General features: G+C 59.3%; 1 protein-coding gene across 13 annotated transcripts in view; it reads left to right on the top strand.

Moving 5' to 3' along the window:
* Positions 1 to 15,156, top strand: part of BRD1 (bromodomain containing 1) — a 37,811-nt gene extending 22,655 nt beyond the window's left edge. For 4 of the 13 annotated variants that reach the window (XM_037006755.2, XM_017667815.3, XM_073214067.1 and 1 more), the window contains 6 exons: positions 3,755 to 4,249; positions 10,654 to 10,789; positions 11,097 to 11,224; positions 12,124 to 12,233; positions 12,476 to 12,630; positions 13,715 to 15,156. In XM_037006755.2, the coding sequence (XP_036862650.2) occupies positions 3,755 to 4,249; positions 10,654 to 10,789; positions 11,097 to 11,224; positions 12,124 to 12,233; positions 12,476 to 12,630; positions 13,715 to 13,898 (1,208 nt within the window). In that variant the 3' untranslated portion in view covers positions 13,899 to 15,156. Of the gene's footprint in view, positions 1 to 3,754; positions 4,250 to 6,658; positions 6,894 to 10,653; positions 10,790 to 11,096; positions 11,225 to 12,123; positions 12,250 to 12,475; positions 12,631 to 13,714 lie in introns of those variants that run through there. The other 9 variants (XM_073214069.1, XM_037006758.2, XM_037006757.2 and 6 more) reach the window with 6 other exon arrangements.
* The last annotated feature ends 300 nt before the right edge of the window (positions 15,157 to 15,456 follow it).

The following is a 15,456-nucleotide window of genomic DNA, read 5'->3' as shown; positions in this document are numbered from 1 at the left end:
ACAGCGAGGCCTGTTTGGGATCCTGGGCTGAGCCTCTTTTGTACCCTAGTGGTCCGTGGGGTCCAGGGTGGCCCCAGGTGGCCCGGCCTGGTGTGCCGCTGGGAGTGGGCGCCCTGCAACACACCCCAGAGCCTGTGATCCCCTCCTGCTGCCCCAGCTTGGCTCTGGCTGAGGGGCCCTGCTTCTCTTCTTTTGGGAAAACTGCTCTTTGCTACTTGCCCTGAAGAGAGTGAGTTGTCAGCAGGTGGACTGAGCATCTTCGTAGCAGCTCGTCCAAATGGCCCCTCTTTCCCACAGCCTGGCCTGTGCCATAGATGGCGGTTGGCCTCTCTCCTCCTCTGGCTAGGGCTCCGTCCCTCCCGGCCACTGGGCATCCACCGGTCAGAGCCCCTTCCCCCTCAGCTAGGCCCTTAGGCTGAGCAGGCGAGCCCATCCCCTTGGGGGGCCCGGCTCTGTGGCGCTGGGCCATTGGAGCGAGCCACACAGTGAGACCTGAGACCGGGCGACAGCAGAGAGTCCGCCTGCCGCCTAGTGCTTTGCCATTAGCTGGCGGAAAAGGTGGACAGTGGGGGAGGCGGCCTGAACGTCCGGCTGGGAGAGAGGGGCCACTAAGGGTGCACTGGGGTGTCCAGGGAAGACAGGGCTGAGCAGTGAGCACAGTACCAGCTGTGGGGTGAGGCAGAGAACCTTCTAGAAGATGTGGCACAGAGCTGCATTCTAACATCATGTCTGAAAGGTAGTCTTTAACGTCAGATGCGTAACGTCAGATGCGTAGTTTGTCTCAGTTGTAATTGAGCATTCACGTGGTTTCTGTGTGAGCCGACCCAGCAGGGAAGCAGTAGTCAGGTGTTCCTCTGCGCTAGCCCAGGAGGCCCTGCCACACGCTCATGCTGTCACGTGGTGCCCGAGTCCTCCGCATGCCCTCCGCGTGCCAGTGCGGAGCGGGGCCCTGCTGGCGTGCGCTCTGTGGGCATGGTGAGCACACAGCCAGGGGCTGGGTTCGGGTCGCCTTTTGAGCTGTCATGGCTGTGCAGGACGGTTCCTTTCTCCTTCCCCAAGGTCCCAGGGGCTCTGGTTTAATCCAGGCAATGGAGCCTGCACAGTCCGCGGGGCTGGGTTTGGCGGGCCCTGCTCTCCGCGCCATTCCACCAGAGCATCCCCGCAAGTTTGTGTGAGGCGCCCTTGTTGACGTGTACAACCGTGTGCCTTCTCCCCCTGGGACTGCAAGAAGGAAGCCCAGGTCGTGGGTCAGGAATGGCCGGTGCATCACGTGGCCTTCCCGGTGTCCTGGGCTTTGAGGAAGTATGTGGTCGGTGTGGTTGGCCACCAGGTGTGTAAGATGCTGTGGACCTGCTCTTGCAGCCTTAACGGTGCCTATTAGTTGCCTGGAGTTGCCGGTCTAGACTGAGGCCATTGGACGGTTTGCTTTTGCCGATTTGTGTACAGGATGAGTTCCAGTGAAGGGAAGTTCGGATACTGATTTTAATCCCTACCAACTCTGAGGTGCTGCTTTGAAGTTTCATAGAAATTGTTCTGAAAGGTAATTAAGCATTTCTCACTGCAGTTAATAATGTAACTGGGAGTGGCCAATGACTTTTTAGGTCGCTGATTCCCAGTGGGCATTGCCCGCTCTGTCGGCTCTGGCTGATGGGGCTGACTTTTCTCATCCTATGGCTGAGGATACGGGCAGAGGGGCTCAGTGGCCCACGTGGGCACTGCAGTTGGTGGGGAGGTGGCTTATTTGCTGGCCCAAGTGGCCTCTGCTCTTCCTGCCCGTCATCTGCAGGACCGCCTGTGAGTGGCCCTGGCCGACAGAGCAGGGCTGCTGGGCAGGCACAGCTGTGGCCGTGCTCCAGGGCCGCCTCTGCGTAGGATGGGATGGGAGGCCCTTCTGAAGAGCTCCGGCCTCCATGCCTGCTGTGGGCTGAGCTTGCAAGGCGGGAGAAGGTGTGGAACCTCGGCGGCCCCGGGCGGGCGTCGCAGGACCCGGGAGCTGAGCCAGAGTGAGAGTCCCGGGGGCTCCTGAGCAGGCATGAGAGTTGGGACTGGCGACGGCATGTGAGGGGCTGCACAGCACTGTGGGAACCAGGGGGCAGCAGCACAGAGGAGCCGGTGGGGCTCCTTGGGTCCCCGTGCTGCTGCCCTGGCCCCGAGGCGGCTCCCAGGGAGGAAGGAGGTGGGCATCTTGGTGCAGTGGTCAGGTCGAGAGCCAGCATGGGGCCCGGCTGAGGGGGAGGCTGGGAGTAATGGAGGGGGTGGTGCAGGGCCGCCAAGCTGCATGCCTGGTGTGCAGGCCTGGGGCCTGTGCACGGGCTCGGTGGGGAAGCGTAGTTACTAACAGCTTTTTGGCAGGAACTCTTCCCGTCCCCCAGCCCCAGCCGGTCAGCACTCCTGTGCGTTCTATGGGTATTAGTGTTTTGGACCTGGTAGTGACTCTGATGAGTGGGAAGAAAGTTGTTGCATGTTGGTCTTGGGGCTTGAGGCCCAGTATTTGCACTTCCTGGGCACCACGGTGTGGCCTCGGGAGCGTGCCCTGTGGGTCGGTGTTAGGCGCACCAGGGAAGTGTGTCTGAGGTGTGTGTGTGTTGAGGAAGCGGCATCCTGCAGTGTTTGGGGTGCCTGGGCCGCCCTGTCGGGCTGGAGGCACTTAGCAAAGGCACCTCCAGGCGAGGCCACTCCCAGGGTAGCTGCCCTGCCAGGCCTTGCTCGGCCCTTCACGCTGGGCAGGGAAGTTTCTCCAAACGTGCATGAGTGGGCCCGAGAAGTCGTGGAGCTTTTCGTTTAAGGTGACTGTGGATTTGAGGCATTAAGCTTGTGTTTTTCAGGTGGTTTGGGGTCTGCAGCCTCAGTAAGAGTGGGACCTGGTGGTGTGTACTGCTTCCGGATGCCTGGATGGCAGCTCGTGGCTTTCTGTGGCATGTGGTGTAGCCAGACTCAGTCTTGCTTGGGAGCAAGCACTTGGGTGCCTCAGGGTGTGGCTGTGCACAGCTCCACCGTCCGGAAGGTGCCCTCCGGGCACTGGCCTCGGGGGCTGGGCTGACGCTCTGCTCTGGGGGCTTTTCAGGATTTTCACGTTTATGTTAGTAAGTTTTAAAAGCCTTTTTACAGAGGCCCTCCAAAGACTTGTTATTTTTAAAGTCAGATTTAAAAAAAATCCACGTCACAGCATTTCAGAAAGTGGCTGGAGGCTGGTGGGCTTGGTGTGGACCCCGGGAGGCCTTCCCACTTCCCTCAAGAGCCCATCACAGCCGCTCATTGCCCCCTGGTTTTGGCATGTGGCTTAGAAACCCTGATCGGAAGTCAGATTCACGTGTGTGCTTCCTTTTGTTTGCTGGCCTGTGGCCCTGGTCAGGACTGTGTGGGTGGCCGGTTAGACCCTGTAGTCATGTGAGACATTTTTTCTTCCTCAAGGTAAGTGAACTATTGATTGCAGAAATTGTTATGCACCCGAGTGATGTATTTAATAGTGGCCCATGTGACTGCTCTTTCCCGCTTGTCTTCAGAGAGTGACTTTATGCCCTGGGTACCTGGACCAGGGGCCAGGCCACCTCCGCCTCTGGTGTTAGGGAAGTGCACATGGTGTGGGGCCTGGGGCCGGGCCGCTGGCCCCTCACTGCCTGCAGACAGTTTACGTGTGATGCTGTGTTTCCTTAACTGAAATCGTATTTTGGTGGACTTCACATTTATACTAAGTTTTATGATAGATTTTATAATTACCAGTTTTCAAAAATCACTTTATTTATAATTTTTTCAGGAGATAAATCTCCCCCTAAACTTGAACCATCAGATGCATTACCTCTTCCTTCAAACTCGGAGACTAATTCAGAACCACCAACCCTCAAACCAGTAGAACTCAACCCAGAGCAGAGTAAACTATTCAAAAGAGTCACATTTGGTAATGAATCACATAGCACTTGCACTCAGAGCGCCCTGGTAATCGGACACCCTCCAGAGCCCACCCTCGCCAGTAGTGGCGATGCGCCGGCGGCGGCCTCCGCAGTGGCGGAGCCATCAAGCGATGTAAACAGACGCACTTCTGTTCTCTTCTGCAAATCGAAAAGTGTAAGCCCCCCAAAGTCTGCCAAGAACACTGAAACCCAGCCAACTTCTCCTCAGCTAGGGACCAAAACCTTTTTGTCTGTAGTCCTTCCGAGGTTGGAGACTCTTCTGCAGCCAAGAAAAAGGTCACGGAGCACCTGCGGCGACTCCGAGGTGGAGGAGGGGTCCCCGGGAAAGCGCCTGGACACAGGTAAATGCCGCCCGTGCCCTGTGCACTTCTCTGGGGGTCTCGGAAGTCGTGGGAAGGGGCTCTCCAGCCTTTTGTGTTTGCAGCTTGTGGTCCAGATAAGAAGACAGATGGTGCTGTTTTCTTTGAAAACCCCCTTGTCATAGGTCTGCTGTGATGCCACCAGGGGGCGGCCATGGGTGGGGCTGGCCTGGCAGGTGGTCCTGGCCATCCTTTCTCTCTGAGGTCTGTGCCAAGAGACGCTTCAGAGGTAGTGGCTACTGGTTAGTTGGCACACGGCAGCCGTCCAGGTGAACTTGTGGCAGGCACTGTGCCTGGCTGGTGGTGCCCAGCCGGAGGGACACGTGTGGGGGTGACCTGGAGGTCGGCCCTGGCCTGTGCTGTGTGTGCCAGGGGCCCCCTGTCGGGAGACTGCGCACCCCCAGGCCCCCTGCACGGACTCTGTCCTTGGGCTGGGGCGGCGCCCGCCCAGCAGGCTGAAGATCCCTGACGGTGGTTCACCATCCTGGGTGGTTTTGTTAGTTCACGAACGGTGAATTCTTACCGCGCTACCTGCTGGAAGAAGTGACGCTCGGAAGTCTTTCTCAATTATTGCTAAGCTTCTCTAACATAAATTCACTTGATTTACCAAGAAGTTCCCATGCGTATGTTACATGAGTAGCATTTCCACGGAGCTGCTGCCACTCCAAGCCTGAAGGACGCCTTGGCTCCTGGCACCCTCTGCTCCTACAGGTCGAAGCCTAGGGGTCTCTGAGTCCCTAAACCAGCAGGCTGCTTGTCGTCCACGTGTTGGTTCAGCAGTGGCTGTGCCTGGGGCGGCTCCGGTTCTGTCTCTGCTACCGTCTTACGGGTTCCTGCTGTGGGCCGGAGTGTGGCTGTGTTTGTTGGGGTCCGTGGATCCTGTCTGAGCGAAGGGAAGTGTGTCTTCTTCTGGCTGCGCTAGCGTCTGGGCGGTTTCTCCTGCGTCTTGGGGCCGCCGGGTGGGGGGTTGCGCTCCGAGTGTCCGGCCCTCCGCGGGGCAGGCTTCCTGCCCTGCAGCAGACAGTCCCCTCTTCTTTGCTGCCCTGTTGATTCCTTATAAATTCCATTTTATCATGTACGAAATCTTTACACAGACAGTTGACTTCATGGATGAAGTTCTCTGCACTGTGCTTTCTTAGATGGATTCGTATTGAGTTGGTGTTTCTAATAATCTATAAAAACCTGCTTTGTTGCTAAGCAGTATGAGGCCCCTTCAGTGCCTCACGGCCACAGACGGCACTCTCCAGTGCTTGGGGGTCTCCCCCAACTACACGGCCAACCCTAGCCAGAGGTAATGACTTTGAATCTGTTTCTCAGCACATTGGAATTCCCAGAAGTCAGCCCGAGGAGGGGAGTCAGGCCAGTCGTGTGTGGGGCACCGGGGCGTGGCCTCGCAGTGGTGGTAATGCGCCTCCTAGAGCCTCTGGCTGCCCGGTTGGCACCAGGGCAGGGCTCACGGTCACAGCCACCACAATCCTGGGGTCCGACAATGAGCCGCCAGGCCCCGCAGTGGCCCACGGCCCTTGGTGAGCTTCTGCCAGCCTGGCAGTTGTCGCCTTCAGGGGCCTTGTGGACTTGGTCACCAAAGCCCTGTGTAGAAAATAATGTCCCTGTCTTTCCGCGTGTCTGCAGCTGAGTGTGGGGCTTTGCAGGTCTTTGGGGTGATGGCGAGAAAGCGGGGTTCACCGCAGGCCTTCAGTGAGTGGGCGCAGGGCGTTGTCTGGAGGGGCGCTCGCACCCTGACACTGCCTGGGATGGTGGCTTTGCTTTCTTATTCTTACCCCAGAATGGCAGTAGAAGCACGATGGGTCCTCAGCCTGCAGCGCGGCCCTGGAGCCCCGGTAGCGCCGTATCTGGCTTTGCCTTCCCCTGAGCTTCCAGGCACTCTGCACACCCTGAATTTCTGGCTTCTAGCTGTGGCCTGAGTGGCCTGGGCACTTGAAGTGTTCTAAGCTCTCTGGTTTCTCCAAACTCGCCTGTGCTGCCTTGTAGGGTTTTCTGGTGTTCTGCTGCGCGGTGCACAGAGTCCCAAGTCAGAGTAAAAACAGACTGGATCGTTCTGAGCCCCATGCCCATGGGTGCCTCCCTTGTGTTGGCGGGCGGGAGGCGTGGGTGCCTCCTGGCCTCGTTCAGGGTAGGCATGCCTGGCTGCTCCCGGCGCCCCGTCTCGCAGAGCTGGCGCTGTCTCCTAGCTTCCTCCCTCTGTGACTGCTTTCCCACAATGCACCTTACGGCCAGAGCTGTGCTGTCTGTGCCCATGGTGGCGCCTGCACGTGCGTGAGTGCGTCAGGTAGAGAGGGGGAGAGGCTCTCGTGTCCCTAGGCTGCTCGGGCAGGAGGCTGGTCTGTGGTGCCTGCAGTCAGACTAAATGGCTTTTTCGCTGTTTTCCAGGTTCTCACTTTAACTGCTAACATGCTGGGTAGCTCACTCTTTGGATCTTAATTATTTTCTCTTACCTTGGACTGGAGCTCTGCTAAGCAGTCATTTTGGAGCGCAGAAAGATCGTTGCATCCTTGCATTTCACATAATTCTTGCGGATGACGTTGGAAGCATCAGTTCAGCCATCCTCCAAACAAAAACACAATCACCAAACCTGGAGGGGACATGTCCCACCCCACCCACCCCCTTCTGTAAGTCAGAGCCGGACACCACAGGAGGAACAGCGTGGGTGTGTGGGAGCCGCCGCGTCCCTCCTCGAGCCGGCCGTGCCCGTGGATAGGTGTGAACGGTGCAGAGGGGAGACGACGCAAGTGGACAGATTCCAGTCCCACCCTCAGCAGGCACAGAACTGGGCCTGGAGTGGCCAGGGCCCCTGCGTGGGGGTGCCCGGGCACAGGAAGGACCTTGGCCCACCCCATGTGGCACAGCCAGACGACGTGGCATAGACACCGACCGCTGCCTTGGTTGCCAGCACCTTCATTTCCTGGGCTTCTGCCTGATCCCTTCTTCCCTTTACTTGTCTCTGGCCTGTTCCCGCCGGTCGCATCTGGGGACCCCTGATCCATGACAGCTCTGTCTCTGCCCACCTCTCTGAACCTTGCCACAGGGAGCGAAGTGCCTGTGAGCCTTGCCCGCCGGTCCTGCGCCCTCTGGGAGCCAGTCAGGCAAACACAGGGCGGTTGGGTTCTTCCTGTTTGCTGTGTTTCCGTATTTTTGGAAGGTTGAAAAGTGCACAGAAGGTGCGGTTCTACTGCAGGCATGAAATAAAAATGTGTGAACAAGATTGCCGGCCCGCCTTCGGCTCACAGAGCTGAGTGCAGCCTCTGTGCCCGTGGCCCGAGCGGCTGGTCCCGTGGGGCCCTGTGGCGGGGAGTGAGCAGCAGCCCGGGCGGGCCACAGTGCGCACAGCCCACCTTGCTTGCCCGCCTCTTGCCTGCTGCTATCCAGAAGGTCCTTCAAGCCCCAGTGAGAGTGTGGCAGGTGTGGACCTTGGCTGACTGTCCCACCGGTTGGAGCACCTGGGGCTTCTTGCTGCCTGGCAGGTGTGAGCTTTGTGCAGCAGAGGTCTCAGCTGCGGGCAGCTCTAAGATCTGCTTCAGTCGTTGCTAATCGGCGTTTCACGAGGCCCTTTAGGCGCCCACTCTGCACGAGGCCCAAGGAGCATCTGGCCAGGTGCCTCTGGCTTGGTGTGCCGCGCCTTTGGGGGCAGCGGAGGAGGCTCCAGTGCTCCATGCGGAAAGGGCAGCACACGTGTTGGAGGGCAGTGGCCTTTCCCCGACAGCCACCTTGCCGGCACATGCTGGCTTCGAGCACTTCCGTCGCCATGCCGGAATAGCCGCTGAGAAGATGCTCTGCCGCACCCTTGGGCTCGGTTAGGGTCTCGGGCATGGTATGCACGCCTGCTTGGCAAAGGGCCCAGCGGCCCACCTCTGTGTAGGCCCCCAGACCCCGCCAGCCTGGTGTTACTTCAAGCCCTTGCCGGGCCTGTGAGGCGGGGCCCTGTGGGCTCATGGAGGCACCGCTGGCAGGAGGGGTTGGCATGGGGAGCCCGTTGGTGGGGCTGGGCAGGTAGATGGTGAGCAAGAATAGGCCGCATGCCTGCTGCCAGCCGGGAGGGCCGTGGCCGGGCTTGTCTGAGGGGCCTGCCTTTTAGTGGGTGCTTGGGGCCATTTCATGGGCAACCCGGGGCGAAGTGGGAGCAGCTCGTCGCCCTGGATGTTCTGCCGTCTCGGTGCTCAGGGGGATAAAGAGGAGCTGTGAGCCATGCCGCGTCTCCGACTGAGGACCTCCCCACACTACAGTCTCCCCCCCAGTGTCCCTCGGGGTGCCTGCTTCAGGGGCTCGCCAGCGTGCCCGCAGGTGCCAGCTTCCTTGTGGCGCTGGGAGGGCAGGTGCCCTGTGTGTTGGTGCCCTGGGTCTCCCTCCTCCTCAGCCGCTGTCCGCCTGGTGTGCTCGGTAGCGGTGCCGCCTGCGCTTCCTCTTGATTCTCCCTGTGGCCGCCCCCCGCCACAGCTGGGACCCTGTTCGTCCTCGCGGGCTCTTCCCAGGTGCCCGGCTGCACCTGTCACAGGCGGTGAGACCCACACACCCGCTCCTAGAAAGGCCCCATCGTCCGGGCCCAGCCCACGGCCGCTCTGCCTGGAACGGCGCACAGCCAGCTTGCTTGGCTGGCAGAAGCACAGATGCCCTGTGGGGTCCCAGGAGCGCTAGATGAGGTTGAGGCCGTTGCAAGTCTCCGGCGTCAGCTCCACAGTGACCTGCGCAGAGCAGCTTTGTGGCTGCGTGTGCTTGTCGCTCAGATGTTGTCACAGGTGTCAGCACCTGGCCTGGCGCCAGGTGGTGTACTTGGGTCCCCCAGGCGCTGGTGGCAGCCTGCAGCTGTCAGGTGCCGGGTGGGCAGTGCCTTAGTGGCTGTGCCCCTTCTCTCAGACCTGGGCTCTCTGTGCCGGGCTCTGTGTGTCGTCCGTGTGGGTCAAGCAGCTGTCCCTGACGTGTCTGACTCCGAGTTGGGGGTCTCTGCCCTTGGGGGGGCCCTTCTGCACCTCACTGAGGACTGTTGGCCTTGGCTGACCCTGGGTGTTGAGGTGCAGGCCTACCCACCCCTTTACCTCTGTCTTCCTCACCTGCTGGGAACAGGGCTGGTGTCGGTTCTTCTACAGTGAAGGGGTGACGACAAGCCAGCATGTCTCAATCCCACGGCGTAGACTTACTTGCTGCATCTCACGGGGCTGCTCTTTCCAAGATTGTTCTTATAAATGTCCAGATTCCATAAATAAGTAGAGCACCCTCAGCTACCTGCAATCACTGCTTTATAAATAGGAATTAGGTTTAGAATAAAAAATACGGAGTTTTTCATAAAGCCAGTGGCCCTGAGTCTGACGGAAATGAAGCAGCAGTGGGTCTGCCGAGTTCGCTCAAGGGAAACACGCAGCCTCCTCGTCTGCTGGGCGAGCAGCAGAACTCGCTGTTTCTGCATTTTTATTTCTTAGCTGCTGCCAAAGGTCACGCACTGCCCTTATTTGAAAATGAGGTCTCGTCACTGAGAAAATACTGCAAGTATGTAAAAGTGGAGAAAACTTTGTAATCTGGCCACCTGCTTGAAAACCTTTTTAAAAGAAATGGATTTAAAATTTTTTTAACAATGGGAATGGGATTCCTCTTTTGGGAAGAAAGATGTGCAGCCCAGTCCCGCTGTCCACGCGAGGCCCTGGACCAGGCCGCGTCCACTGCCCCTCTGCTGGAGAGGCTTCCGCGCTGCCTCTCGCCCCTTCCCTGCTCGGCGCTGGGTTCTGCCTACCTCCTGGCTGATGCCCGGCTATTCAGGAGGGTGGCCAGTGGTGGACCTTTGCCTTGATTAAAAACCTCGGATGTTGAGGTGATCTTCCCTTTGTGTTTTGTTTGGCTGCTCAGCGGATTTGGAATCGGGCGAGTGCCCACTGTCTGGTGGGGTGGTGCTGGCCCACCCCATGGGCGTCGTGCCCACGCGTGCTGCTGTTCATAGCTTAGGGTGCTTCTGGGCACAGTGTCCGAGGTTTATGAGACACTTGCCTTCTGTGTTAAGATTTTGGAGGTTCGTGTTAGTACCTTTCTCAGGCTTGCGGATCTGTTAGCATTCTGTGTGATCTGCTGCCAGGTGGTGGTGCCCCCCAGTGAGGATGCCTGGCTCGGCCCGGGCGAGGCTCATGCCTGCGTGGCCAGAGTCTGCAGGGAGGACCCAGGACCCTCTGCTGTGCCAAGTTTTACTTTGAAGAGCAGCTTCAGCCCCTGTCCTCTGAATATCTGGGTTTCAGCTTTTATTTCACCCCAGACAGGTCCACGTCCTGTGTGGGAGGCACAGCTGGGTGTGGGTGGGTGATGCTGCCAGGTGCTGCGCAGGGTGCCCCCAGGCCTGCTGGGAGCCTTGCCCGTCTCGGCTGAGCTCAGGCGCCCGCGTGGCTGTGTTGCAGGTCTCGCCAATGGCTTTGGGGGCACAAGGAGTGAGCAGGAGCTGGGCGGCACCCCGGGCACGAGGGCTGCGCCCCGACGACGCTGCGCCTCTGAGTCCAGCCTCTCCTCCAGCAGCGGCCCGCTTTGCGACTCGAGGTGGGCACAGCTCGCCCCGCCGCCCGCGTTCTCCCCACCCCCACGCTCCGCTGCGTTCCAAGCTGTCTGCCTTGTAGAACTTAAGCAGAAGTGGGAAGTACAGCTGCATAAAAATTCTGTTTATATTATGTCTTCCGCCCACACTCTGGCCTTCGTCGAAACGGGGCTAGGGCAGCCATGCCTGGCCGCCCCACGGAGGCCACTTGGGCCCCGTGTTCGGGCTTCCCAGGCACCACCCGCCTCCCGGGGAGGGCTCCGCGGGAGCCGCCCTGCTTTGGGTGACACAGCTCTGCTCTTTCTCCCAAAGCTTCAGCGCACCCAAGTGCGGCCGGGGCAAGCCCGCCCTGGTGCGGAGGCACACGCTGGAGGACCGCAGTGCGCTGATATCCTGCATCGAGAACGGCAACTACGCCAAGGCGGCCAGGATCGCGGCCGGTGAGTCCAGCATGGGGCCCCTCTGGCCGGTGTTCCCCGGGGGCTGCGCCAGGACCGACGAGGGTGCCGCAGGGGTGCGTCCTGCCTCGTCACCTGAGCTGAGCCGCGGGCCAGGCCTCAGGCCGGGGTCCTCGTGGTAGCTGCTGGGAGGCCATGGGGACAGTGATGATGTTGTCCTGTATTTTCGGTTTCTTGTGCGGAATACAAGAGGGTGCAGCCAGGTGTGGGGTGGCAGGGGTGGCGGCGGCTTCTAGCCTTGAACATCTAGCCACTGGACCAGGCCGGCTGGGCTTCGGGTCAGGTGGGAGCAGCTGTCACTATGGGAGGCAGCTTTCTGCTCGGGGCCCTGAGGGCAGAGACCCCAAGTCGGGAGGCCACAGGCCATGGCCCAGGGTGGCAGCCACGGAGAGCTCTGAGCAGAGACATGGTCAACGCGCCGTGAAGGACGTCCTCGCTGCAGGGGGAGGGGCCGGGGCCGGGGCCGGGGCCGGCGGGGCCTCCATCGCCAGGGCAGCTCTGGCTGAGAGGCAGGCAGGCCTCCCTGCCGGGCCAGGTGAGCAAGGGAAGGAGAGCAGGTGTAGGTCTTTGGAGGGAACAAGGGCTGCGGTCTCGAATTTGGGGTGTTGGTTGCAGAGATGCATCGGGTGGCCCCCCCCTTGGAGGTTGACACGGGACCCCAGGTGGAGAGACGCTGGGGACCTGAAGGCCAGAGGCCTGTGAACTCAGGATGAGTGGGAACGAGCCCTGGCCGGGCTGCGCGCCGTCTTGTCACCGCGGGGCAGCGGGCAGGTGCACCCTGCACGCCCTGCTGTGGGGGCGGCCCAGGCGCGCGCGTTGGGCCCTGCAGGGCTGAGCTCTGCCTGCCTTTGTGTCCCTCACTCTGTTCCTTCTTCCCCCAGAGGTTGGGCAGAACAGCATGTGGATTTCCACTGATGCTGCGGCCTCCGTCCTTGAGCCCCTGAAGGTCGTGTGGGCCAAGTGCAGTGGCTACCCCTCGTACCCTGCGCTGGTGAGCCGTGAGACGGGTGGGTCGCGGGGCTGGGACCCTGGTCTGCACATCGCGCGGGTCGGGCGTGACGTGACGTGGGTGCCCTGCGGGGAGAGGGCGCTGAGCCACATGGCCTGCACCCCCCAGGTCCGGGGCTGTCCCCTTGCTGTTGTGGAGACGGGTGTCCTCTAGTCGGGGCCCGAGTCCCTGCAGGGCTGTGCTGTGTGAGCGCCCACGTGACCCAGAGTGTCCTTGTCCGGCAGATCATCGACCCCAAGATGCCACGTGTGCCTGGCCACCACAACGGGGTCACCATCCCGGCCCCGCCGCTGGCCGTGCTGAAGGCGGGCGAGCGCATGCAGACCAGGGCTGACGAGAGGCTTTTCCTTGTCCTCTTCTTTGACAACAAGCGAAGCTGGTGAGTGTGGGCGCCGCAGAGGCCTGCGCTTGGTGTCAGGCATGTCCCTGTGGCCACCGGGCCTGCCCACACATGCGTGGGCCCCGGATTTCAGAGCAGGGGCCCCAGAACGCTGTCTCCTCTCACGTGTGCTGCAAAGTCTGTGCGCCGTCGTCATAGGTGTGTAGGCAGCCGGCCCGGCCCTGCCACACTCCTCACCTGTGCGGGTCCCTGTACCCGTGGGCCCCGGCCTCCCATTCTCTGCTCTAGGAGACGCTCCTGCCTGAGGCCTGCCCTGTCCGTCATGCCTCGGGCACCAGTGCGCCACTGTTCACACCCTGACCCTTTGGGTGGGGTGCACGCGGAAGGGGCCTCCCCGCAGCACTGTTGGGGCTGAGCCCTGTGCTGATGCGGCTCCCAGGTGCGGGCCAGGCAGTCCCTGAGGTTCGCCGCCCCCCAGATCTGCCGCCCTTCGCATGCAAGCTGCTGGTGTGGTGGCCACACAGCCCCGCGGAGGCTGGTGCCTCTGCCCAGGGGAGCTGGCCCTGCAGCCCTGGCTGCCGGTTGCCCCCGGCACCGCCTTGTGGCTCAGCTGGGTTGAGTTGCGTGGTGTGGTGGCCGGGGTGCTCATGCTGTCTCTCCCCCCCACTGCCCTGCTCCCGGTCAGGCCTGAGCAGAGTGCCTCGTCTGGGACCTGGCTGGCTCCCAGGCCGCACTCACTCCTGACCATCCCCGCACACAGGAGTGTGTGTGTGTATGGATGTGTCTGCACACGGACACGCGTGGTCCCGTTGATTCTGTGCTTCTGTCACATGTTTCTTGGCGGCCACTCAGGAATGGCGTTGAAGGCTGATGGGGCGTGCCCACCTCCTGGATGCAGGGGCCTTGCTGGAGCCCCCGGGCTGCCCGGTGCTGCTGCAGACCTAGTGGCCTCGGTTGGGATTTCCCAAGGAGCGGCCCCGCCTGCCCGGGGTTCCCGCGAGCCCAATGGCTGCTGCCCGTCGTCTGCAGCTCTGGCGGCCGGTGGGGCTGCTGCAGCCCAATGGCACACTGGCACTCCTGTGCGGGCTGTGCTCACGGCTCCCGTCTCCTTTCTTTTAAAAAGGCAATGGCTCCCTAAGTCCAAAATGGTTCCCCTTGGTATTGATGAGACAATAGACAAGCTGAAAATGATGGAAGGGAGGAACTCCAGCATCCGGAAGGCCGTGAGGATCGCCTTTGACCGAGCCGTGAACCACCTGAGCCGCGTGCACGGGGAGCCAGCCAGCGACCTCAGCGACATCGACTGACCCGCCCACCTCCTGCAGAGGACCCCACTGCTGTGCTGCCCGGCGGGCCTTGTCCATAGTGTCGATAGGCTGTACATACTTGTACATTGTTCAAAATTTAACTTATTCTGATTTTTAGGCATAGTTCTTTTAATTCTTTTTCCCCAGGGAGTGGGGAGGTTTTATTTCCAAGTTTTCTATGAAACCATCCCCGTCTGGGCACTCGGAGTGGTGTGGGCGCCCCTGCCGAGCGCGACCTGTGCCCGTCGCAGGGCACACCTGCAGGGGCTGCTCGCGTCACTTTCTTTGACCTGTAGCTTTTTTTAAAAGACTTTTGAATGTTTAATAATTTTGTAAATCATACTCTTTACACAGAGTACCACTATTTAATAAGACAGGATGTAAATTTACAATGACAAATGTGTATTTTAAGAAAGAAAATGACATTATTTTGAATGGTACTTTGTGGAAAGGGGGAGAATAAATTTATGCTGTGTACATCACTTGCAAATCACCAAAAACACTCCGCCACCCCATGGGGCCACGGCGGGCGCTCCCTGTGGGCGGGGCTGTCCTCGTGCCCCCCACTGGCCAGCCTCCATGCCGTGCCTCCCAGCGGATTATTTATTGTAGAAAGTGTATTCATTTGCTTTATAATGAAAAATAAGTTTGCAGAAGTATATTGATAAGCATTTTTATACAGGCACATAAAACAACTCGCTTTGGGAGCGGGATGAGCCCTGTACGTGACTGGCTGTGCGCTTTGATTTTGTAACTTGTAATCTTTTGTTTACAATGAGGGGCTTTCTGTAATGTTTTAATTTAGAACACTTTGGTAGCAATAGAAACTTTGGATACATTTTTGTATGGTACATGTGATGTATATAGAATTAGTACTTTATTTTTATTTTTAAGAGGTAAAGCATTATGTTAGGGGAAAAGGTTGGGTGGGTTTCCAAAATTGCATTTTTTTATATTAAAAACTAAAGCCAAGATTTGGATGGTGTGGCCACTTCATTCCTCCATCACCAGAATGCCGGGCGGTGTGCGGCCTGGAGGCTGGGCCAGGGGTGAGGGTCCTGGTGGCCTGTCCCCAGCCAACTCATTGAGGCACATGACATGCCTTCATCTTAAAATCGTCATGGATGGCATTATTTATTTTACTTAATCATATTTTTATTTTGAAGTGGTAGTTTAAATTTTTAAATGTTTTTTCTTTTCAGTCTCCATTGTTTGTAACATCTCCATAGAAACTTGAAAATAAAATGTCTTCCTTTGATAGTTTTGTCCTGTGTCTGACAGACACTTTCTACCTGCTGTCGTTCCCCGGGGCCCCCAGACCTTGTGGAAAGGGGAGGCATTGCCCCTGCTGCGTCAGAGAAGGACATCAGGTGGGGGGGCTGAGGGGGCGGCCTGGGGCAGGGGCAGGTGTCAGATCTTGTTCTTGGGGAGCACCAAGCCTGGTTTCCCCCAGAAACCTGCAATTCACCCTTGCCCCGAGGCCCTGGCTCTGTGAACTTCAGGCTGCCGGCTGCCACTGGGGCCAGGCAGGGTCAGGTCCGGGGCTAATGGCCTGAGC

This window comes from Manis javanica, chromosome 10 (genome assembly GCF_040802235.1).
Source record: "Manis javanica isolate MJ-LG chromosome 10, MJ_LKY, whole genome shotgun sequence".
Classification (NCBI taxonomy): domain Eukaryota; kingdom Metazoa; phylum Chordata; class Mammalia; order Pholidota; family Manidae; genus Manis; species Manis javanica.
Note: the sequence above shows the minus strand (reverse complement) of the source record. Positions and strands in the feature narration are given on the sequence as shown.